This window comes from Medicago sativa, chromosome 6 (assembly GCF_051527215.1).
Source record: "Medicago sativa cultivar Bolivia chromosome 6, Bolivia_mono, whole genome shotgun sequence".
Classification (NCBI taxonomy): Eukaryota; Viridiplantae; Streptophyta; class Magnoliopsida; order Fabales; family Fabaceae; genus Medicago; species Medicago sativa.
The window spans coordinates 22,590,520-22,614,343 of record NC_140754.1 but is presented as its reverse complement, the minus strand read 5'-3'; the positions used below and the strand labels follow the sequence as shown (position 1 = coordinate 22,614,343).

The following is a 23,824-nucleotide window of genomic DNA, read 5'->3' as shown; positions in this document are numbered from 1 at the left end:
ATGAAAAGGAAATTTGAACATAGAAAAGTAATAAGGGAAAATAATAAGTTGATGTTAATTTTATGGGTTTGTTGAATAAGTTGGAGATTTCAGGGTAACTATACTACCAAAATATTAGAGTTATTAAAAAAATATCAATTTAAAATGTCTAATAAACATGTACTTTGTTAACTTAGTATAATACATCTATGTTTTCCTTTTGTGAGATTCCACAAAAGACCAAAGATGATTTTTTTTTAATTCTTTTTTTAATAAAGGAATAAAATGCAAAAGCATCAAGAGAAAGTTACGACTTCTCAACTATGTTGACACCTCATAACTAGCTTTTTCATTTTCTTTTTGTGGTGGCCGGGGTTCAGAGGGTGAAGAAATTTGAAATAATAAAGGTTGAATAAAAAATATTGCATGAAAACGAATGACATTCAAAGTATCAAATTTAAGATAAAATAATAAACAAACGACACTAAAAAACTGACAAAACAAATCATTGTAATGTTTTGTAAAAAAAAAAAAAATTATAATGTTTGTGCTTCCCATAGAGCTTGCATTAGATTGTATCATCGTATTAGACTATGAGAAATCACACACGTGAGATTAATATTATATCTTCATTGAAAATATCTAGGCACATATATATATATATATATATATATATATATATATATGTGTCATCTCACTTATATGTTATTCAACATCTACTATTCCATCAATTGTAGAACTTTAACTCATATTTGACATATTAGCATATATTCCCCAATTGTGTGACTCCCGCGTCCGTAAATATATGACATATTCAAATAAGGTCAAACAGAGGTTCCTTTCTTTCGTGAGAAGCGAGAAAGAAAAATAGATTTTTTTTTTAGATTGAGATAAATGATACAAGTAAAAAAATTGTGTTTTGTCCACGAGGTTATAAAGAATAAAGTGAGTCGAAGAAGTTCAAGATTTTTGAGTAATTAATTTACCCAAAAATTAGACTTAATTCAAAAAACACAATAACATTTAAAAATTTCTAATAAGCGCGCATTTTGTTAATTAAACATAACACATTAGAGTTTTTCTATGTTTAAATCTCACCAAAGACAAAAGGTGAAGAAATTTAAAATAATAGGGATTTGATAAAAAAAAATTACATGGAAGCGAACAACAACAAAAAATTTAAATTCAATATAAAAATTAAACATCCACTCTTATATTGGTCATCTCATTTATAAGTGTCTCAACATCTACTCTTGCATCTAATGTGGACTTTAAATTACAATTGACACATTAACACATCTCTCTTAATTGTGAGACTATGCGTCTATGATCTGGTGACATAACCAAATAAGGTCAGGCGGAGGTACTCCCTCCGTCCCATAATAACTGAGTCATTTGCAAAAACAAAGTGTCCAAAAAAATGTGAGCCATTTCACTTTTCAATGCAATATTAATTACTTTTTTCTCTTCATAATGCTAATTAATACTATTTTCATCACTCCCAATTCAATATATTCCACTTTGTATTTCTAATAGTGGAGAATGCACCAATACTTAACAAGATCACTTAAAACCTTTTTTCTCTCTCCTTCATTTATACGTTTTTCTTGATATGTGTGAAATGAGCAATGGCTCAGTTAATCCGGGACGGATGGAGTATAACAGGATTAAAAAGGTGGATTGATGGTGATTTCATGGAGAGAGGCTTATGATTCTAAATTTCATGAAAAGAGAGAAAGGAAATTGTAAAAAGAAAGAATACGAAAAAGAAATTTGAAAATGAGATAAATGATTGGAAAAAAAGTAGTGTGTTTCGTCCGTGAAAGTATTGAAAATAAAGTGAGTTATTTGTAATTTTATAGTTTAGTTGAAGGAGTTAAAATTTATGAGTAGTTATTTCACCAAAAAAATAGACTCAGTTGTAAAATGTCACATAATTTTAAAATATCGATTTGTCAACTCAGCAAAACACATGCATTTTTTCATTGTTAGATCCCCCCAAAGAGTAAAAGTCATGAAGGTATTTTAAATAATAGAGGTTGGATAAAAACATTTGAATGAAAGTGAATGACATCCAAAAATGTATATTTAATATCAAAAAACTTTGCAAATGAAATTCAAAAACTATCAAAACAGTTCATCATGATGTTCGGAGTTATTAGAGTGCCTACAATGAGTTTGATCATCACATTTGACTAAGAGAAACCCCACACGTGAAATTCACATCACATTTAAACCTAAAACCTTAAGACATTGGATATATTAGTCATATCACTTATATGTTTGCTTATTATCTACTCTTACATATAATGTAGAAGTTTAAATCATACATGACACATTAACGTCTATCCCTCAGGTGTGAGACTATATGTATTTGTGATATGATTTGATAATCAAATAGGCTCAAAGGCACAACATGGTAAAAAACGTGGTTGGTGATAGTTTCATAGAGGGATGTCTTTGTTCCTTTCTTTCAAGAGAAAAGAGAAAGTAAATTAGATAAAGAAAGAAGATGAAAAAGGAATGTGTACAAGAGAGAAATAATAAGGGAAAAACTAAGGAGTGTGTGCTTTATTTGTGAGAGTATAGGGAATAAAATGAGTTGCTGGTAATTTTATGAATTTATTGAAGGTGTTGAAAATTACTGGGGTAATCATGCTACCAAAATAATAGATTCATTCAAAAAATGTCACATCAATTTAAAATATCTAATAAGTGTATTTTGTCAACTTAGTAGAACACGTCTACATTTTTCCATTGTGAAATCGGACCGAAGACTAAAACTGAAGAAATTTAAAATAATAGAGGTTGAATGAAAAAATTGCATGGAAGCGAATGACATCCCAAAACTAAAATTTAAGATACAAAATTTAACAAATGACACCCAAAAACTAAGAAAACAAATCATAATAATGTTGGGACTTTCGTGGGAACCTGTATTGGATTGTATCATAATATTAGACTAAGAGCAAGCACACAAGTGAGATTGACATCACAGTTACATCCAAAATCTTATGACATTATAAGTCATCTCACTTATATATTGTTCAAAATCTATTATATGGCATTCAATGTGTTATTTTAATCCACACTTGACACATTAACATCTCTCAATTAAATATGAGACTCTTCGTGTCTGCGATCCACCACCACGAAGCACTTCCGTTCCCCAAAAATGTTGAAGCGTATATGATATCACCATTGGAACTTACGGGGGAGAACACTTGTGTGATTCGACACATTGCAGAAAAAACAACCACACAAGTGAGAATGATGTTGCATCTTCATCCAATATTTGAAGGCTTTAGTATATGAGTTTTTTTTTCACTTATTTGTTCTTCGACCTCCAATATTTTATCCAATGATGAGATTTAAATGACACTAATTTTTTGTGGTGTCCGAAGTTTGAACCCCGACCCTTGCATATATTATGCATTGTCCATACCAGCTGAGCTAAGTTCATAGGAACTTTAACTAATATTTGATACATCACAATATTCTTTCCATTAAATATGACGAAATTCTAGCCCGTGCTTGGCACGGGTGTCCAAACTAGTAGTCTTTTAAAATCTCAATCCAATACACCCTCTAATACTAAAATAATTATTTCCTTTTTTTTTAAGGAAAAATTATTATTTTCTATCATCGACAATTATAATAATTAAATCTTTTTTTTTGTCAAAAACGTTGACGAAATAAAACTTAATTGTTTTGAATTTTTATTACTCATAACAAAGAATATTGATTATTTTTTAGGAGAAAAATGTTAAAAACTTAACATGATTGATTCTTATAAACAATGAAATGAAATGATATATTTTCGTATTAAATAATGTTTTCTAAAATATAAATATTGATTGACACATTGACCTCACGAAAAAAGAAACTCTTCTACTTTTCTCCTATTTTCTTCATTTCATTTCACGCTCTCTCTCTTTCTGTAGTCCATCCCTACTTCGCCTCTGTTTCATTCTGCCCTTTGTTTCAATCTTGGTGTCTCATCACTATCTAGGTATTGTGTTTTTTTAATCAGATCATTGTTTCTTTGTTTTGTTTTGTTGTAATTTTACTATTTGAATCTAATTCTATTATATGCTTTATTCTGGATCTTTCTGTGTGATGCTTAAAAATTGAATCTTTCTGTGTAATTTTACTATTTGAATCTAATTTTATTATATGCTTTATTCTGGATCTTTCTATGTGATGCTTAAAAATTGAATCTTAGACAGATTGAAAGTAAAACTTGACAAACGGTAATTACACCCACTTTTATCCACCGCTTCATTAGATAGTAAATTAATTAACTTTATCAAAGCTAAAATAGGATAGCATTGGTGTTGAATCTTTATAGAGAAATGCCTGGAACTGAAAAGGAGAAGAATAGGTCTGGAACTGAAAAGGAGAAGAAGAGGTCTGGAACTGAAAAGGAGAAGAATAGGTCTGGAACTGAAAAGGAGAAGAAGAGGTCTGGAACTGAAAAGGAGAAGAATAGGTCTGGAACTGAAAAGGAGAAGAAGAGGTCTGGAACTGAAAAGGAGAAGAATAGGTCTGGAACTGAAAAGGAGAAGAAGAGGTCTGCAACTGAAAAGGAGAAGAATAGGTCTGGAACTGAAAAGGAGAAGAAGAGGTCTGCAACTGAAAAGGAGAAGAATAGGTCTGGAACTGAAAAGGAGAAGAAGAGGTCTGCAACTGAAAAGGAGAAGAATAGGTCTGGAACTGAAAAGGGGAAGAAGAGGAAAGAACTTACTGAAGCTCACGCATCTCCCAAAAAGACGGTCAACGACGAAATCGTCGTATGTGAGGTCGGTTCCTCAAAACCCCCAACTCCATTGCTTGGGTTTCTTTTTGCTCTTTTTATTTATTGATATTGATTTGTTTAACGCAGCTTGGGACAAAGAGGAAGGTTTCTGTGAAGCATTGGAACGAAGGGATTCGGATTGACATTCGCGAATATTACTTAAAAGATGGCAAGCAAAGACCTACCAAAAAAGGTATTTCAATTCATTTTCGTTGTTTATGAAATGTTGTTATAATGGGTTGTTTCCTTATCTTTATATAAAGTGATTGATGAAATGTTTAATGGAATAGCAAATGGACATTGGACCTGATTTTGTTTATCAATTTTGAAAATTGTCACCAATTCAATTTTATGGAAATTTTGGTTAACACAACATTTTTTGCATCATGTTGATGAAATTCAAAAGCCTAAGGACGACAAAGGTTTTTTAAAAAAAGGTTTGTGAGCTGCATTTGTGTTGAAAATTTATGTTTGCTTGCTTCCCTTTCCCTTTATTACCAGGCTCAGTCTAGGGTGGATGAGCTTGATAGGTCTTCCACCGTGGAAGATTGTAATATACGACTAGATTGTGATGTTCCACAAATATTATGATGCACCACCAACGCCTTATACATCTCCTTTCTCTATCCCAGCTTTATCTCTCTTCTCATGTTTGAGTTTGCCCATAATAATGTACCATAACAGATTCTGTAGGAAGTTGCTTTCCCCTACCTTCAAATCACCAACCTTTCCTACCAAATTAACAAATCTCACATTTTTTTAAATGAACCGAAAAAAATAACTAGAAACCAAATAACAACAAGCACTTTAAGGAAATACTATGTATACAATATTTCAATCCCCAAATAAAAATCCAACATTCAATGACAGTGAAATTTGTTTATATGGACTTAGTAATATCTAGAACTTTGGATTGATGCATAAAAGACTTTTTTGTTATACATATTTTTTAACCGACAGACAGTGAGAAGTTCTTGAAACCAAGGATTCTAAGAATTGCATTTTGTCGAATTGAATTAATTATATGTAGAATTGCATTTTGGGGTGCGGGATGTCAAAGTGGTTAATTTGTGTTTACTAGCCAAATGGAGGCGGGGGGTTGGTGGAAGGGGATAACGCTCTTTGGATGGAGGTGTTGGTGGAGAAATATAATACGGTCAAAAGACTACCGAGTTGTTGGTGAGGGGTAGTACTTGGCCGCGCTTGAGGTTGATTTGGCACGCGGCGATTTGGAAAATTTGGCAAGCTCGAAATGATTTCATTTTTAATAATACAACTAAAGGGGTGAAAGAGATAGTGGAGGAAGTGAAAGTTATTTATTGGCGATGGATTTTGGGGAGGACAAATACGAATGGAATTGGAACCTGATGGAATGCTTGTTGCGCTAAGGGTGGGCAGTTTTAGTGCTTGAAGGTTGGGCATGCTGCCTTCGGCTCAATTGTTTTTGGACTACTTGCGGTGCTGCCATATTTTCGGACTGTGCACAGGTTCTGCTGCTGGTCTGTTTTGTGTTTTAGGGGGACAGCCTGTTGCGATTCTCCTGTCATGTAAAACAGTGAGTTGCTGCCAGTTTTGGGTCTTGATGTTAGCTGATTTCCTTTCCTTTTAGGTAGCTGCTGCCAGTTTTGGGTGCTATCGGTTGTTGTGGTGTTTTTTGGGAGTTTTGTTTGAAGTGTATCACATATTTACAACACTTTTGTACCAGTTTCTTCATTCGCGAATTTTTAGTGCGCCTTGCACGGTTCGTCGTTAATAACATTTACTGATTCACAAAAATTATATAGAATATTCTTATTCTCTAATGAAAATTCCGAAATTAAGATTACAATTACTTCCTTATCATGGATGCAACTGTAAATTTAAGTTTGACTCATCCAAGCCATGACCAGAAGAACCTTGTGAAATTCCCAGGTCTAATAATGGTTGCATTAGAACCACCACCAACATCATTATTTTCTTTAAAAATCAAAACTTTTAATTTTTTTTGTAGAAACTCTCATATTACCCATGATTCTTTCTCGAATGGTATCAACGGTTCGTAGTTTTTGAGATCTTGGTTGTTTTTGGGTGAATCGGTTTTTGAGTAATTGTGATTGAGAGGAAAAGGAAAGGAGAACTGTTATAATTAATTTTCCGTTTCATTGATTCATTCTAAAAGAGATAAGGTCCATTTGAGAGGTTTGAAAATTGTTCCATTATCTTAGAAGTTGTGATGGTGGAGGTAGAAGAGAGAGTTTAGATGGAGAGAAAGAGATACGGTGTAGAGCCGCATACCAAGCACTTGCAGATAATTCACTCATCCACGAGGGATGATATGAGTTACCCATCCACCTTAGAAGGTGCCTTATTACCAATCCTTAATTGTCTCTGTATTACTGTATTACTGTTGAGACAGTGTTCTCTTGTAGGGTTATTTGATTGTCTTTTGACCCAATTTACTTTTAGGTGTGTCCTTCGGTTTTTGGATCGAATAAAGTACTTGAATAGATTTTGTTTTCTTCTATTTCATTTGCTGAGTTTTAGTTCTTGATATAGTTCGCTGACATTTATTGAGTTTTAGTTATTGATATAGTTCGCTGACATTTATTAAGTTTTTGTTCTTGGTATATTTTGATGAGTTTTAGTTCTTTTATACTCATTCCCTTCCCACCAAGTTGGATGATGTTTGGTGGTGGCTATTGAATTGAAGTAACGAATTAGCTATGACATTTGTATACTTTCTTTCAGGAACCTCATTGACCATGTCGGAGTTGATGATGGTTCGTAATCACATTGGAAAAATTGACAATGCACTCAATGAGGACTCTTAGGAAATTATGCAACGTGTTGAATTACTAGTCCAAATACTATATATGGGTTTCTTTAGTTCTTTTTTTTTCTTCCCCTTTTTGAATCATTGGAAGCATTAAACATGGTCATATGATGTAGTATCATCTTATTAGTTAAGCGTGCATATTTATTTTCCATTTGATGAATCTTGACACTGCTATTACAACTATCTTATACTCTTGTGTTGAAGACCAATACTTTTGAGGATACATTCCTGGCCAAATATGCATTCTTATAAAAATGTCATCTTTGTTATATTTTCCCTTTAGAGGTTTACTATGATTCTCTATCACATTGATGTGCCAAATATTTGCATTAAAAGTTGAGCGAAATAAGCCAGGACATCGTCGAAAGAAGTACCTGTATGATTGTTGAGAAATTTAATCTTGTTGGAACATTTTTTTTTTATAGAATTATAACACTGAGATTGAGATTAAAGATTGTTTCCAAATATTGTAACCATACGGAACGAACTTTCTCCAAGATAGACAAGGTAGTCATTCATCAATCAAAATCCAAAATGAAACTTTTTCTCTCTTGAATATTCACTATTGGTTTCATCTTCATATTGTTTTCCACAAAACTAGACTATTGAATCATCTTTGATTTCGTAGATGTTACGTAATTTAAGCTTGAAATGTAAGAAAAACTTTACAAAGTAACAAAATAAAAGATGGAATCTGAAAAACAAGTTAATGAACATGAACATGTGACACATATTGGACGGATTCATTATGTTTGTAGATATATAGATTGATGGGAGAATGAAAAACCACAATTATTTCATTTGTTTATATATACAACAAACCTTTGCTGTTAATATAGTTGTTTATATATACAACAAACCTTTTGCATTGTTTTTCTGTGATAATTCTTGAAGCTACTATGTAAGGATAAAGAGTTCTGATGTTGTTATATAGTTGTTTCTATTGCATAAATGCTTCTTTGTAGTTACATCACCTTCGAAGAAAATAATTACATGCAACACTGAAGTGTTCACATATTTAGAAGTTTCTGCATTGGCATGATCAGACATTGTTGCTTCTCAAGAGCTAGCTTGCTGTTTGTCTCATGATAAGAATCAAATAGGTGATGCATTTGTTTAAGCAATGTTTACATTGATTTCAGATATATTTGATTGTGTGTTACTGTAGAATGAGAAATTAATTAAATATATGGTTTTGGAATTAATTCTTTTGCAGGATGTGATGAACTCTATATATGAACTATCTAAGGCATCTCATCGCCTTCGTACTCTGTTTGCATAATTTCTATGAGTGGTTTTGTATCAAAGGTCGTCCTTTGTACTTCAAATGGTCCTTTCACACATAGATTATCGGTCTAATCTGAATCTGTCGATTTAGTTAAATAGTTGAAACTCAAATCTGATGTAGAAATTATACGATCACCATCAATCTCATAATAGGTGAAATTAAACTTGGATGCAAGTAGAGGAACCGAAGCCTAAAAAGAGATATAACAGCGCTACATTTTTTTTTTTAGAATCAGCAAAATATATTACGGCGTGAGTGTGTAAGAAACACAACAAACACGCAGGCAGAACAAACACAATACACAGGTCTCTGATATACAAGAAGACCAGCAGCCATAAAAACAGCAAAACCAAAAACCCACACCAGGTAGAAAACGCGCAGAAACCAGAAAAACTACCTATCTGCTACTGCCAAGGACTTGAGGCTGCCATATACCAATAGGACAGCAAACCTGATTACAGAGCGCAGCAGAAACTAGCATACCCCAGCCTCAATCTCCTAAACACAAAAACCGGAATCCTATCGCAAGAGACACTCTCTCAGGTTCCAACACCATTCATAAAACATATATGCCAGCACCTTGACATGAGTCAATGTCCATCTCCACGACAAAATCTTAATAGATTCCACCATCTCCTCGACATTACAGACTGAATTCTTGAAGATACGATACGGTCATTTCTCACCCTCCAAATACTCCATATGATACAAGTAACATTTAAAACTGGTGAAAAAATATGTACAAATGCATCACATGGAATTTGATCCATATAATTTGAAATCATGATAAATCTCTAAGTTTGGCTTCATGAAAGCCATAGAGTGACTTTTGGTATGAAACTCAAACGTAATAAGCTTTTAAGTCCAAACCTTCTACAATTTTAAATTGGTAAAGTTGATTACGCTGAAAACTATGGGACCAAAATAAAGTATGTATAAATAACTTAGAGTACTACTTGGAATCAATAGTGAAAGTTTGAGGGGATTATATGTTTAGTAGGGTGCTGAGTACTTGAATGATAGTATGTTTTGGTATCTAAAATGGTGCTGATTAGCATATTTTTTTACATTCTCAACCCTGCAAAATTATTATGTCATTTATAATACATTTCATCTTTATTTTATTGGAAGCACAGGAGACTTATCACAAACATGTATAGATTGCACTGGTAAGTAAAGATTAAACACGTATAGAAGGCATGAGACCAACATCACAAGCCGCCAAATCACAAACTCTGCAGCCGCCAAATCTTCCCCACCTTCGAAAGCAATCCATTGGGTTCCAAAATCATTTGTAGTACAAATACGCCGAAATCTTCAGATGAGTTAAACTCCACCGCCACGATAACAAGACATGTTCGATTGTCTAGAATGTCCTATGTACTGATTGCGTGAATGTGGAATCCCCTGACTGTAATAGGGAATCCAAATTCACATGTAGGATGTGTTTGCCATATTTTCCTTCTTTATTTGACATTTTCCTATATCTATTTTGCTGCATTGTTTATAAATATAAGTATAATATGATTTATATTCAATCTTGATCAAATTGAGATTCTTCTTTGTATAGCCATGTTTTCCTTTAGAAGATATTATTATTATGATCTATTCAATCTTGTTTATAAGTATGACATGATTTATATTCACTACCACTGTTTGCTCTAAAACCTTGCATATCCTCATCTCCTCAGGTCTTTCTTTTTTAAAACAAATGAATTATTTTAGGTAATCACTGATATTTGATTCACTATCATTGATTATGGTTCATTATCTATTATGTTTTTAGGAAAATTGGCGATTCAATTCTTCTTGAAAGTCTATGCTGATTTTAAAGAAGCCATTGGTGATGATGTCTTGAAAGTCATAGACAATAGTACAAATGTACATTTTGTTTACATTAACTGACGTGTCAGAATCGGAGTCCGTGTTGTGTTTGGCGTCTGTGTCGATGTTTCTTCAAACACTTGTAAAAAAATGAAAAGTTGAAATGATCTTACGATGACAAAATCTTCTAAATAATTTCTTCTTTACATAAGTTGAGATCAGTTTAATCATCTCACTTTTTTTCTTCATATTTTCCTTTTTCTAATTTCTTCATTGGCATTTCTAAACTTACAACCTTGCATTGCGTATAGTTTATTAAAAATTAGGAATAACAATGAAATATTATTGTTTTGTATTAGTCTCTATGCTAATTATTTCAAACAAAGAATTTGTCACATAGATATGTTGCCTTAGCAATTTTGTCTCACATATTCACTTGATACTCATTACAAAAAGAAGTCTGACTCGGTTGTTCTTATGCCCTCGGGCGCCATCGCCTCCCTTCGGAGAGTTATGAGTCACACATGGTGCTTGTGGCACGTCTAGCTCTTATTTCTTACATGAAATAATTATGATGAGAGAAGTTGTTTGTGTGTGTGTGTGTGTCTATATATATATATATACATATAGGGATTTGCTAGAACACACCCACTAGTTTTTATGTGGGAGTGTTTTAGCAAGCTACACCTTAAGGTGTATTTAACTACTTTTTAGTTATAACTTGCTAAAACACACCTTCTAAAAAATAAGTGGGTGTATCCTAGCAAATGCCTATAGGAGTTGCTAACATACACCCACTTATTTTTTAGAAGGTGTGTTTTAGCAACATTCACCTTAAGGTGTATTTAACAACTTTTTAGTTATATCTTTGCTAAAACACACCTTAATAAAAACTAGTGGGTGTATCCTAGCAAACCCCATATATATATATATATATATATATTCAACCTTGGATCTAATGACATTCCTACCTTAACATTTTAATATAGTTCTTAATTTATTATGGTGTAAGTTGTTGATGGAAAGAATCAATTAAATGAAGTTTTTGACAGTTTAAGATACTTTTATGCGTAATTAATATGTCCATGTCTCAATGCTTATGTCTTCCTATAATTAGGACTCTGCAACATATATTCCCTATCTTGTGAGCATGGTAACTTATGTAAAATTAAAATCTCGGAGCTTATATCCGGTTGTTCCAGACCATATCGCCAGTCCAATAACCCATAATTCTTGCCGCTCATGGAAGGACAGAGAACCACGAGTGATCCGGACAGTCTGTGTGATCTCTAAACACCATGTATAACCTAGGTACCTATTCTTATTATCATAGAATCTGATAGCATACTCTGATAACTGCAAAGATGAAACTTAGCTATATAATTTAAAAAATATTGATTCATTTGATAAAAAAATGACAATATGCATGAGACAAAACAAAAACCTACAATATGCATGCATATGTCATATTATTTTCTGTCATGTTTAGGTTCAGATAACCAATGAATTACAATGTTTTGGTTGAACATCATTAAACTTGCCTGTTGAGTAATATATTTTTGAGCTGACATTATCAAGAATCTCTCGAAGCTTGTCTGCAACAGGGCATGCCTTGTACCTCTCAATAGGTTTGTCTATAATAGTTCAAGTGTGGTTAGCTTCTAAGGCTTGCAGCTCTTCATTCATAGCATCCACCCAACAGGGATGGTGACTTGCTTCAGAGTAACTGGTTGCAATATTGCCATATGATATGTAGTTTTGAATGGGGTAAGTGCATATGGTATTGGTTGAAGAGCTGAAAATGTAGTCTTGAAGGTGGAATGTAGGTTTATGAGTTCTGTGAGAATGTCTAGTTTGGACAGCAGGAGCGTCTTGAACGGGTGCAGATTGGATAGTATTAGGAATACGGCTAATTAAGGTCTGGTGGTGTTTGTTGAATAATATTGGGTACATTTGATTCACTATCAATGATTATGGTCCAAACATTGATGTTGAGTAACAGGAAATATTTGTTTTCATAGAACATCATATACAGCAGCACCTTTCATGTGTTGTTGCTAGAATAGTGGAAATATTTAGGAATGGCTGACTGCATCATGAGGGCTCTAGCTATTCCCAAGATGTGTTGATGTTTTAGCTGCACAAATCTTCAAGGTGAAACTCAGTTCCATTATCACTACACATCATTTTAATTCTTCTAGCAAGTTGATTTTCAATAAAAGTCGTAAAATCTAACACTCCAGTCTTCACCTCAGATTTATGTTTTAACAAGATAGCCCAAGTAAATCGTGAATAATCATCAACTATGGTTAGAAAATACTATTGCTCATAGGGAATGGTAATTTTCTGTGTCGTGCAACATGACATATGTTGCATAACGGACGTTTATTAACAACAACTGAAGGAAAATCCTTACAAAGTAGTTCTAATTTTGAAGAAGAAGCATGCCCAAACCTATAATGGCAAAGGGCATGGGCTGGTACGGTAAAACCATTATTGGTACCGAATAACAGAAGATGAAATGTTACTGCCATATTCCAATTGATAGAGGCCATTGAGGATCCTACCCGAACCAATCTTCCTGGGAGATTGGTCCTGAATTGCACAGATATCACCAGAAAATTCAACACTGGAACACTGCTGGACTGAGTTAAGCGAGGAATAGACATGCTTCTTGTATCATGTGTCAATAGTGTGACCTTGCTTACTGCAGAAAATACATTGTTTACCTTTACCATAAAACTTTTTGCCGATGAGAGCTTTGCGCATCAAACACGCACAAGAATCACCGCATCAAAATTTTGGTTTTTGCGCACCATGATGAAAGAAATAACGAGAAACGCACGCCTAGAAAATTACTGATACCATGATATGATTCAAGGACTCTCGGCCAATCAAGCAAAAGGAACGGTTCAGTTTGTGAACAACAGTTTTAAAATGTTTGTGTAATTTATAGTTATAGATTAAGGGCTGTTAACGAGCTTAGCATCAATGAAAATTAAGTCATGCAGCCCCTTCCCCAATTTTACAAAAAAAAAACTATTTGTTTAATTTTTAAACTTTAAAATATAACAACTGTATATTAATTTTTATTAGTTAAGGATATTTTTATCTTTTAAATAATAACTAGACTTCTTGCTTTCTATTCATCCAAACTAAGAGAAAATGTTTCAGGATTTTTTTTTTTTTTTGTACTTAACAAATGTTTCAGGATTTTTTTTTTTTGAAGGAAAATGGTTTAGGATATTTGTTAACATGACTTAAGATAAATAATTACACGAGGAGTTGTGCTTTGTACTTCAACAACATCTCATGAAGTTCTAAAGAACAATACAAAATGGGAGTTCTACTTAAAGTTTCAACTACTAGGATAATATTTTACACCGGTGAAATAGATGAAAGCAAAAAAAAGTGTCCTTACAAAGAAATGATTAATAATATGGCCAACGATAAAAATACATTATTCATTTTATTTATGATGCTTTTTTTCTTCAGAATAGCTGAAAAATTCAGAGACAAGTGATTGGAAAGTGAACAATATAGTTGATATTGCAACTCATCAAGTGTGAGAGTAAATTGTTGTAACTTCCATAAACAAAAATGTTTGTAGGAATAATATATATTCAAACACAATCAACCAACATTTGTAGGAATGTATCCTCCAAAGTATATTGGTTAAAAGAAAGTTCACAGGTTTTACTACAAAACTGCAACAAAACTGCAACAATTAAAATACAAGTACTTGATTATCCATATTAGCATTTTGCCAAAAAAACAAAACTACCATATCGAACCATAGTTTTCGTGAAGGAAATTCCAATATTCGTTCAGCTTATAATCACTTGGCACAACTTCATCCCACTTGTCTGTACAAAATATAGCATATCCATCCGCCACATACCTAATTAAAAGAGATAATCAATATTAATCAATGTAACGAAAAGATAAATGCAATTTTGTTGTACCTTGAGCTAAATGCAATTTTGGCCTCTCGGGTTTTTTCCGAGTAACTTAGTCCCTATATTTTAAAAATTAAAGAAATATGGTCCTACCATCAGTTGTATTTCACATAAATCCTTTAAAATCTACTTTTTTTTATAAAATATTTTAGGCTCGATGATGGATTTGAGATATAAAGTTTAAAAGTAAGAAATTCGAAAACTTTTGTAGATATAGAGAGTGAGCAACCATGTTCGCTTGCCTCCGAACAAAATCTCAAAGTTAAAATTTAAAGATAGAATATGTCTAATACTAACAACAACTCTACTAAACTCAGAAATGTCATCTCTATATCAGCACAGATAGAACAAATAGCATTACTCGGAACATGTGAATTAATTCCCAGTTCTTGCACCCAGCAGACAACTTTCAACAACGTAGAAGTCTCACATTCTGGAACACTAAATTCAGGCTGGCACCAAGTTGTAAGAACCTTAACAAACTGCCCTTTTCCACTTAGGATACAACATCTAAATCAGCCCTTCATTACGGAAAAAGCCAAGATCAAGGTATTGTGACTGCTAGACACGTTGTTACTGCCTAAAGATCTGTGACTGTCCAGAGGTGAAATCCCTGCATGTGTTTGTACTGCTCGCCATTCTGCAAGCATAGCCTAAGAGGTATAAAGGTGAAATCCCTGCATGTGTTTGTACAGCGGGAATTAATAACAAAATAACTAATAGCAGCAACACAGAAACTTTACGTGCAGTAGAAGCGGATCGCGCCACTAAGAGGTATAAAGGCGAGTCAAAATGCTTTGAAGACAATCTCAAAGATTCTGAAAATATTTCTATTCTCAAATTTCACCCATCATAGATTCGAAGTTAAGCCAAGACTATATCAATTCTAAAGGTCCTCTCACCTTTTCTTCAAATAACATTAGACCCATTTTGATCAAATGTTTGTTCTATATAAAATGTAAAATTTACATTGGAAGTACAAAAGTAAAAGATGTTGACACCACCAAAAAATAATCAACATCATCTATTATCAAACAAAACTCAGCAAAAGCAAACCCGTGTACTCTTTTCATGCTTCATGATTCCTGTACAACAATCAAACAACATTCAATGTCTCCATGATACAAATATCCATAGTCCAACGTTACTAATTTGTTGAGACCTATGAAATGATTGTTCCTTCAATACATGAAAAGATATATTTACCGTCATTAAATAATAAGTTATACTTAAACAAAAGATTATTCTTTTGAGTGATCCTCTGAAGATTCTCTAAATATCATTTGGGTCTGCAAACCATTCAAACAAACCAAAATTGAATACTATGTTAATGAATAAGTAACTACTTAGAATCATAGTATCATCGAGATTTAGTAGAAAAACCTTAATAACCTTATCAAGAATCTCAACCAGTGGTGAATCTGCTCCATACTTTATCTAAAATAATCACCACGTCAAAGATGAGTATGTATTTCATAATTTCGTTTCATCAAAATCAAAGGATAAGAAACGAGGCAAGGCACATAAACAGAGTTTTTTCAAACTGTGTTTGAACCACAGTCACTATAAAGGTCCACAAAATCTCCTCAAAAGAATCCACCATATGGGAAGCACACAGGTGACACATGCAAGACAAATCTAATAAAGCAATATCCAGATTTCCTTTTCAACCAAAATGGAGCAGCGCAGTTTTTCTTTCTATTTTTCATCCTCAACTTCTTTTCCAATAATTTCTTGTATACAGACTAAACTCGGGCTGACACAGCCAATTCATCTCTGTTACAGAAGCCACAACGAATGCTAGATATTCATTTGTCCACAACAATTTCTCCATTCTTAACCAACACTGAATCTAGACATAGAACAGCTAGCAGATTCGATACGAAGTGTTGGCATTGCAGAAACTATTTTCATGTATAATTAAAATTTCTAAGATGCAATCAACAAAAAATAAGCCAACATTCGAACATGTCACAAAGACTAACACTAAAGTGTGTGTCTACACCTCATATATAACAATTTTCATCTATATTGAAAGAAAGCAAAAGTGTGTATAACTAATAACTAAAAGCAATTGAGAGTAACAGCTTGATAACTTAATAAAAAACTAACCATCTTCATGACATACACTTCAATGTATAATTTCAATAACAACATATACTAAAACACATGATCAAAATTTGTATTGTGAAATTACCTTAATGATCCCATCAGCATCCTGTTTCAAAGCTTCTTGGTGTTTATTGTCCAATTCTCTAGCATGAGAAACAAAGGGTTGCTTCTCCTGAAGAGAAAAGGAGATTATGCTCAACAATTTAGACTTATTTGAGCTTATCTAAGTGCTTGTGAGACAAATAAATTAAGTGTTTATTGACCAATTACATAAAGTTAGGGCAGGGAGGTGGTTATTTTACCTCCTTTGACATATTTTTCCACTTTTCAAACCCTATCCTATCAAGTTCAATATTATAATTTTCCATGTCTTGACCCTTCATGAAGCTTTCCCTGATAAAGAAAACTATATAATCAATAATATAACATTATTTTTACCATAAAAATAAATACACAAATCGATCAAACACTCCAATCCTAAATTACTTATAGTCCTTTTCATTTCTTTCATAGTGAGATATTCTAATATCCCAATAACAGTAAAGAGCACCTAACAGAATACAAACCATAGTGAATATCAAATTTCGACATATATACTTTTAACCTCCTACACATATATACCAAATTTCGACATAATTGAGGAGGAATATCAAATTTGGACATTCATGAATCAATGAGGACTGGTGGTTGTAAACTTGTGTCTAAATAGATGAAAAATGTAGACAGTGACTGTATAGCAACTAGTTCGATGAAAAACGGACATAGAAGCAAACACGCTATACATGACAGAGTCGTTGAATTTGTTGTAATCAGTGGGAATTTAGGCATTAAATGACGAGAAGGTTCAAAGTTCGATCTAAGTTGTTGACAAATTTTCTCCCCCAAACAAACTAACCACTAACACCTATATATATAAAAAAAGAAACATTATACATGACAAAGGAAAAAAGTGCTAATGGTAGTTGAAAATATGGAATGCATCAAGTTACATCCCCCAAGATTGTAACAAGTGAAATTAGGAATAAAATTACCTTTGTGAAAATTTAGTTAAAGGTGCTAGCAAATGCAACATATGTCTATTCTCGTAACACATAATGAACATGTTCAAATAGGCAATTAAATACACAAATCAAGCATAACCGCATCTCAATTAGATCATAATATCTTCAAAAGGAAAACATGGCTATACAAAGAAGAATCTCAATTAGATCAATATTGAATATAAATCATGTTGTACTTATATTTGTAAACAATGCACTAAAATAGATACAGGACAATGTCAAATAATGAAGGAAAATATGGCAAACATATCCTACTTGTGAATTTGGATTACCTAGTCCCACATTCACGTAGTTCGGACATAAGTGGTTGTTCGATCAAGATGAGACGGTCCAAAAAAATGCAGATTCTAATTTTAATATGAATTGATCAAACGTCTACAAATGTCTTGACTGCGTGAATGTGGGGAATCCCTGGCTGCATATTGAGTAACATTTAACACTAAAGATGGAATTGAGTGAGAGTGAGGAATGTTACATAAAAAGGCGATAAGGCGAAATGGGTTGGCTCTTCATCAAATGTTGAATGTTTGGGCGAGTTCGCTTGGGAACGATTCCGAGTAACCTTTTGAATTGAATCTTGTTGGAGTCACAATAATGCATACCAGCCAAAGCAATAGCAACAGACATCCCACATGTTTCACTAAATACACACACATTCAATTCAATCATAATAAGTATAAGCCCAAAAAAATGAAAGAAAGTAGAAAAGGAACACTGGATTGAATACATATATATATATATATATATATATATATATATATATATATATATATATATATATATATACCATTTGAAAAAGGCACTTCCATTAGGAGCACGAGCACGAGGAATGGCACAAACCCTTTTTCTAACTCTTCTTCTCCGTGCCATCAGCATTGGTTGATTGATCGATGATGAAACAACTGATGTTTGTCACCAGCTGCTTTAAGGGACAACTGATTTTTTCTTTGCCAGAAATGAATGTGATTCAATCATAATAAGAGGGTACACGTTTTTGCTTTAAGGGATATGATATGAAATGAAACTGGAAAAAGGGTAACACTTTTCCCGCTGATTTGAAGAGTAAAACTTTTCCTCTTTCCTGATTGTTGATGATGATGGGACACGTTAAATAAATGGGTAAAATAGTCCATTGAGTGGTCATGATTTTTTTTATGTCTCAAAGTATTGAAATTAGGGTTAATTAAGTAAATGATCCCTGTTAATATTTAGAATATTGTTTTTAATCTCTATAAAATAAAATCACACTTTTTAGTTCCTATAAAATTTTCCATCAGCATTTTTAGTACATATAAAATTTTTCCATCAGCATTTTTAGTCCCTATAAAAAATTTCCATCACCATTTTTGGTCCCTAAAATGCTTAAGGAAAATGTCACAGGGACTAAAAAGTGTGATTTTATTTTGTAGGGACTAAAAAAAAACTGTGAATATTTATAGGGACTAAAAACTTAATTAACCCTTGAAATTATAAAAGATCGTGCACGTCATTAGTCAAAATAATCTCTACGTTAAAATTGACATTAATTATTTTTATATAGGAATTGATATGATAGTAAATAAGTACTTATAAAAACTGATATGACAATAAATAAATACATTGGAGGACTAATATGATACTATTAACAAAGTATTTTAATGCAATTACTATTTTGATTAACATAGTGTTCAATCGAAGACTATTTTGAAATTTTTATACACTGAGAAACTATTGCGACTACTCCTTACACATTTAGGGACCAAAATGATTATAGTCAATTTTTAAAGGAAAATGATAGATATCAAGAATTATTTTTTCAAGAAAGATTCAAGAATGACATGGTAGAATAATCACCCTTAGATTTCAGTCTTATTTATTAACCTTTCATAAAAAGAAAATACATAACACCCACCACCCCATGATTTCCGGCCAGGCTGAGATTTTATTGGCTAACATTAATTTCGGGACAATTTCTTGATAAAATCTAAGGGTGATTATTCTGCCATGTCATTCTTAAATATTTCTTGATAAAATCTTTCTTGATATATAGCATTGCTCAATTTTTAAATAGAGTTACTGTTGGCTAGTTTTATATATTAATTATAGATGAAATTTAAAATATCTCACATAATTATTTACTGACAATCAATCTAAGTCTGAACTATTATCTAATGAGATTCAAGGTGTGTGTCCATCATATGATATTGTCTGACTTCGGATCCCAAATCGGGTTCGAGTCTAAAAAGATTGAACATTAGCCTAGTTCAAAAAAGGTTGCTCCCCGAACTGTAGGCTGAAGGAGTTAGATTGTAGCTTGATATTTAGATGGAAATAGAGTAAATCAAGGGAATGTTTTAAATATAGCCAGAGTTTTTTGAGGGAAAATATAGACGAGTTTTAAAATTTAGCTTGAGAGTGAGTAAAATAAGAGAATTATTAGAATAAGACTGGCATTCAAAATAAGAAAAAATACGAGCAATTTTATTTGAAATATAATTTTTTTAAAAATATAAATTAATTTTTCAAATTTTTAAATTAATTACTTAAATTAAAATTTCAATTAAGAGTTTTTAATTAATTTTATCGAAAAATATGTTAACATAAAATTAGAAATAAAAACAAAATATTGTTTGGATAGAATGATTATTTAAATGTTTATTTTGTTGAGATATTAATGATATATATATATATATATATATATATATATATATATATATATAGTTATAATTTGTGGATAAGTTAGAATTTTCTTTGAGGGGGGATAAATTGTAATTTTCAAATAGCTTCCACCTACTTAATTTAATAATGCAAAATTATATTTTTCGGTTGGCAGGGACATTGTAGTATGTAAAGATCGGGGTTCGAACCAAATCCCCTACTTATTCACCTTAAATATACATTTTCCTAACCACTAGAATGCTTGACGAAAAGAATATGCTTCACCGTGTGTATCCTTCCTTTTGTTTTCCCTCTCTTTCCCTTAAAAGATTTGGAATGTTACCAACCGATCAAAGTAAAATTCCATTGGGGTTTTGCCATTCGTGTGATCAATAACTACGAATATTAAAACAAAGAGAAAAGTCAGAGGAATTCTAAGCCTCTAAAATTCTGAAACTCTTAATCTTAAACCTACATGCAAAGAGAGAAAGTATGTAGCTGTTGGAAAATTGATGTAAAATTGGAAGAGAAAAAAAATAAAGGTTGGAAGAGTAAACACCAATTAATAAAATTTTGAGTTAGTGTGGTGTGAGTTGAAAAAAATTAGAACATGAACATCATAGACAGTCTAAGATACGCCACTAATTGTATTAAACTGGACATTGCCTATGTCGAACTTACAAAACCGCAGAAGATATTTGACCTAATTTTTATTAGTCAAGGATATTTTTATCTTTTCAAAATAACTAGACTTCTTGCTTCCTATTCAACCAGAGCAACAATCGTATTTCTCTATCTTTATAAAATTGTATTTTTTTTAGCATAACCTAAGATAAATAATAAATACCAATATTAAGATTAGAAAAGCATGCTCTTCAAAAAAAAGATTAGAAAAGCATTTTAAAGTGTTTGTCTTTCTTTAACAAGCTTTAAGCTTTGGTATAACTGAGATGAGATGGTCAAATCAGCTAGTCAAATCTATCCATTTTTCACTCTTCTGTGAAATGCAATTATTGCATCACTAGTTAAATCCCATGCGATTTTCTTCTTTCTTTTTATATTAATTGTGAGACCATCACCTTCAATTTAAATTATTGAAAACTAAGAGTTATTTCTCTCATATTTATTAATGGAATGCTCTATATCTATTCGATGGTTAGGTGTGATTTTTCTTTAAAAAAAAAAAAAAAATTAACAAACAAAAATGGATTATATTCACCAATGGAGAGTCCTTTTTTTGAAGAAGCTAAATTAGCCCATCCAAATTGACACATGAGAGAATCGAACCTGAGACCTCGAGGAGGAGCATACTCTCATAACTCAAGCCAATACAAACAAAAAGTTTAAGGTGTGTCATAAAGAACCTCAAAAGTTTAAGGTCTGCACATAATCAAAAATAGAAAAAAAAAAAAAAAAAAAAAGGACTTAGTCGATGTCCATACAAACAAAAAGGCTTGACCACCACATATGAGAGTTTAAACCAAGATTGATATTATAAGCTTTCCACCACCAAAACAAATGTAATTTGACTTTATCTAGCATCTGGTGAATTGTAGTTTTGTTAGCCTTGAAAACTCTATTGTTCCACTCGTTCGACATAACTCAAATACAACATAACAAAATAAGCTGCAGGAAAGAACGACGAGCTCGCAATCCTTCAGAAGAATGAATAAAATGAACAATGTGATTCTATAGCACATCCGAATTGCTAGAAGATATTCCAATCCAAGATCTAACCAAACACCACAGAGGAGTGAAAACGGGGTAAGAAAGGAACAAGTGATGAGTTGTTTCCAATCCACCGCATCCGGTCACACAATTGAGAGTCATGAGAAATGATGTTGATTTTTCTTAAAATTTGATTTCTATTTTTGTTGAAAGAGTTAGAATTTCACGATTAGGATGAATAAACGTGAAATTCAGAGTTTAACTCTACATTACATATGGTAATGCATTTTTATATTTTTTTGTCAAGTAGTTTAATGGCTAGAAATTCACCTAAGATGTAGAATTCATGGTTTGAACCTAGGCACATGCATATATATTGTCATGTCCCTAGCAACTGAGATAATCACGCATTGACTACTCATTCTAATTTTTTTAATAGTGATTTGGGTCTTCAATTAACATTTATTCATTTTTTTTAGTGATTTAAAAAACGATGTTTGTTCAACTATTATTTTGGAACAACTTTTTGAAACAACTCCTTTTCATACTTTTACTGTGTTCGTATTCTATATCTCTCTCTTTGTCACTCTATTGTTTTTGTCCAATAAAAAGAGAGAAAAAATTCGAATCTTAATATATATAAATGTTAAACAGTGTTGCAAGCAACCCTGATTAACCCTAATCCCGCCCTTTTTTTTAGGGTTCTGAAAAATATTTATGAAAAAAATCCCTCCAGAGATTCGAACTCATGCCATGTTAGTTACTTCAAAGCATTTTAACCACCAAGCCACTTGCTGATTTTGTGATAGCATTTGGCTTCCATTACATGATATCCAATATTAAACTCCCTTTTCAAAAAACCAATTAATTCCTTTTCTTTTTTTCCAAACAGTTTCGAACCCTTTTTTCTCCTTTCTCCTTCGCAATCTAAACCCAAAAGTCTGCGGTTTTCAACCATTTCTTCCTCATTTTTCCTACGACATATGTCTTGAAAAATGAAAATGTAGGTGACCTTATAGGCTTATATGGTTGAATCACTTGATATGTTTCTCATACTAACTTTATACAGTAACTTTTTTCCTTTGATGTGTATTTTGAACTATTTAATTAGCTCATTGTTTAAATTTTGCTCATTGTTTAGATTTTGTATGATGAGTTCCAACTTCGGTGCATTTTATTCATTGTAGTCTTTATTGAAATGTTATACATAATATATTTAAACATGTCGACAACTAATAATATAGTAAGCCTGATTCTTATATATGAAAATCGAAACAAACCCGTGCATCGCACGGGTTAGGGTCTAGTTGTAAATAAATTTTGGATATACCCCAACATGTGGCACGGCCGTGTCACCCTCCAGGCCAACTTTTGCTGCTTTTCTTCAAGCCCAAGTTACCCTGTTGTAGTTTTACTGATTAGCCCTTATAGTTGCTTAGATTTTAAGTCAATTGTAAAGCTATAAATAGAGTAGCACTCCATCATAAACAATCATCTTTTCTTGGAATACAATAAGTGACAATTGTCTTTCTAATAAAAGTTCATCTTTTTATTTACCTTCTTGTTATTTATTTTATTGCTTTCTCTCTTCTTCCCCCATGTCTACGATGAACATGAGTGAGTAGACTTCTCTTGTCTTGGGATTATTGGATAAGGCTAATGACATAATCCTAATCGAACCAA

The 23,824-nt window shown here is 32.3% G+C and overlaps 2 protein-coding genes across 8 annotated transcripts; one reads left to right on the top strand and one right to left on the bottom strand.

The window, feature by feature from the left end:
* The first annotated feature begins 3,855 nt into the window (after positions 1-3,855).
* On the top strand, positions 3,856-11,103 carry LOC146913769 (uncharacterized). Of its 7 annotated transcripts, XR_015013812.1 has the most exons (5): positions 3,856-3,991; positions 4,331-4,781; positions 4,865-4,970; positions 8,558-8,695; positions 8,809-11,103. XR_015013812.1 is itself a non-coding variant. In XM_085716974.1 (4 exons), the coding sequence occupies exons 2-4, from the start codon at positions 4,335-4,337 to the stop codon at positions 10,783-10,785; spliced, it is 672 nt and encodes a 223-aa protein (XP_085573100.1). In that variant the 5' UTR covers positions 3,856-3,991; positions 4,331-4,334; the 3' UTR covers positions 10,786-11,103. The 7 variants fall into 7 exon arrangements, 6 of the variants coding, with proteins under 6 accessions (XP_085573100.1, XP_085573104.1, XP_085573105.1 ...); XM_085716974.1 differs by lacking the exon at positions 8,558-8,695 and having other exon boundaries at positions 10,667-11,103; XM_085716978.1 differs by lacking the exon at positions 8,558-8,695 and having other exon boundaries at positions 10,017-10,438.
* Positions 11,104-15,513: 4,410 nt separating this feature from the next.
* Positions 15,514-18,470, bottom strand: LOC146913768 (uncharacterized). Its single transcript, XM_085720439.1, has 4 exons — positions 18,312-18,470; positions 17,078-17,168; positions 16,861-16,947; positions 15,514-16,100 (listed from the first exon to the last, which is right to left on the bottom strand). Exons 1-4 carry the CDS (start codon positions 18,461-18,463, stop codon positions 15,936-15,938), a joined length of 495 nt encoding a protein of 164 aa, XP_085576565.1. The 5' UTR covers positions 18,464-18,470; the 3' UTR covers positions 15,514-15,935.
* Between the last annotated feature and the right edge of the window lie 5,354 nt (positions 18,471-23,824).

Bases quoted from the DNA above. Each gene is read 5' to 3' on its own strand.
- LOC146913769 (XM_085716974.1), top strand. From the start codon at position 4,335: ATGCCTGGAACTGAAAAGGAGAAGAATAGGTCTGGAACTGAAAAGGAG. The intron at 4,782-4,864 runs GTCGGTTCCTCA...TGTTTAACGCAG, and splicing joins ACGAAATCGTCGTATGTGAG to CTTGGGACAAAGAGGAAGGT. The intron at 4,971-10,666 runs GTATTTCAATTC...TTATGTTTTTAG, and splicing joins GCAAAGACCTACCAAAAAAG to GAAAATTGGCGATTCAATTC.
- LOC146913768 (XM_085720439.1), bottom strand. From the start codon at position 18,463: ATGTCTGTTGCTATTGCTTTGGCTGGTATGCATTATTGTGACTCCAAC. The intron at 16,948-17,077 runs GTAAAATAACCA...TTTTCTCTTCAG, and splicing joins GGAAAAATATGTCAAAGGAG to GAGAAGCAACCCTTTGTTTC. The intron at 16,101-16,860 runs GTAATTTCACAA...TGATTATTTTAG, and splicing joins ATGCTGATGGGATCATTAAG to ATAAAGTATGGAGCAGATTC.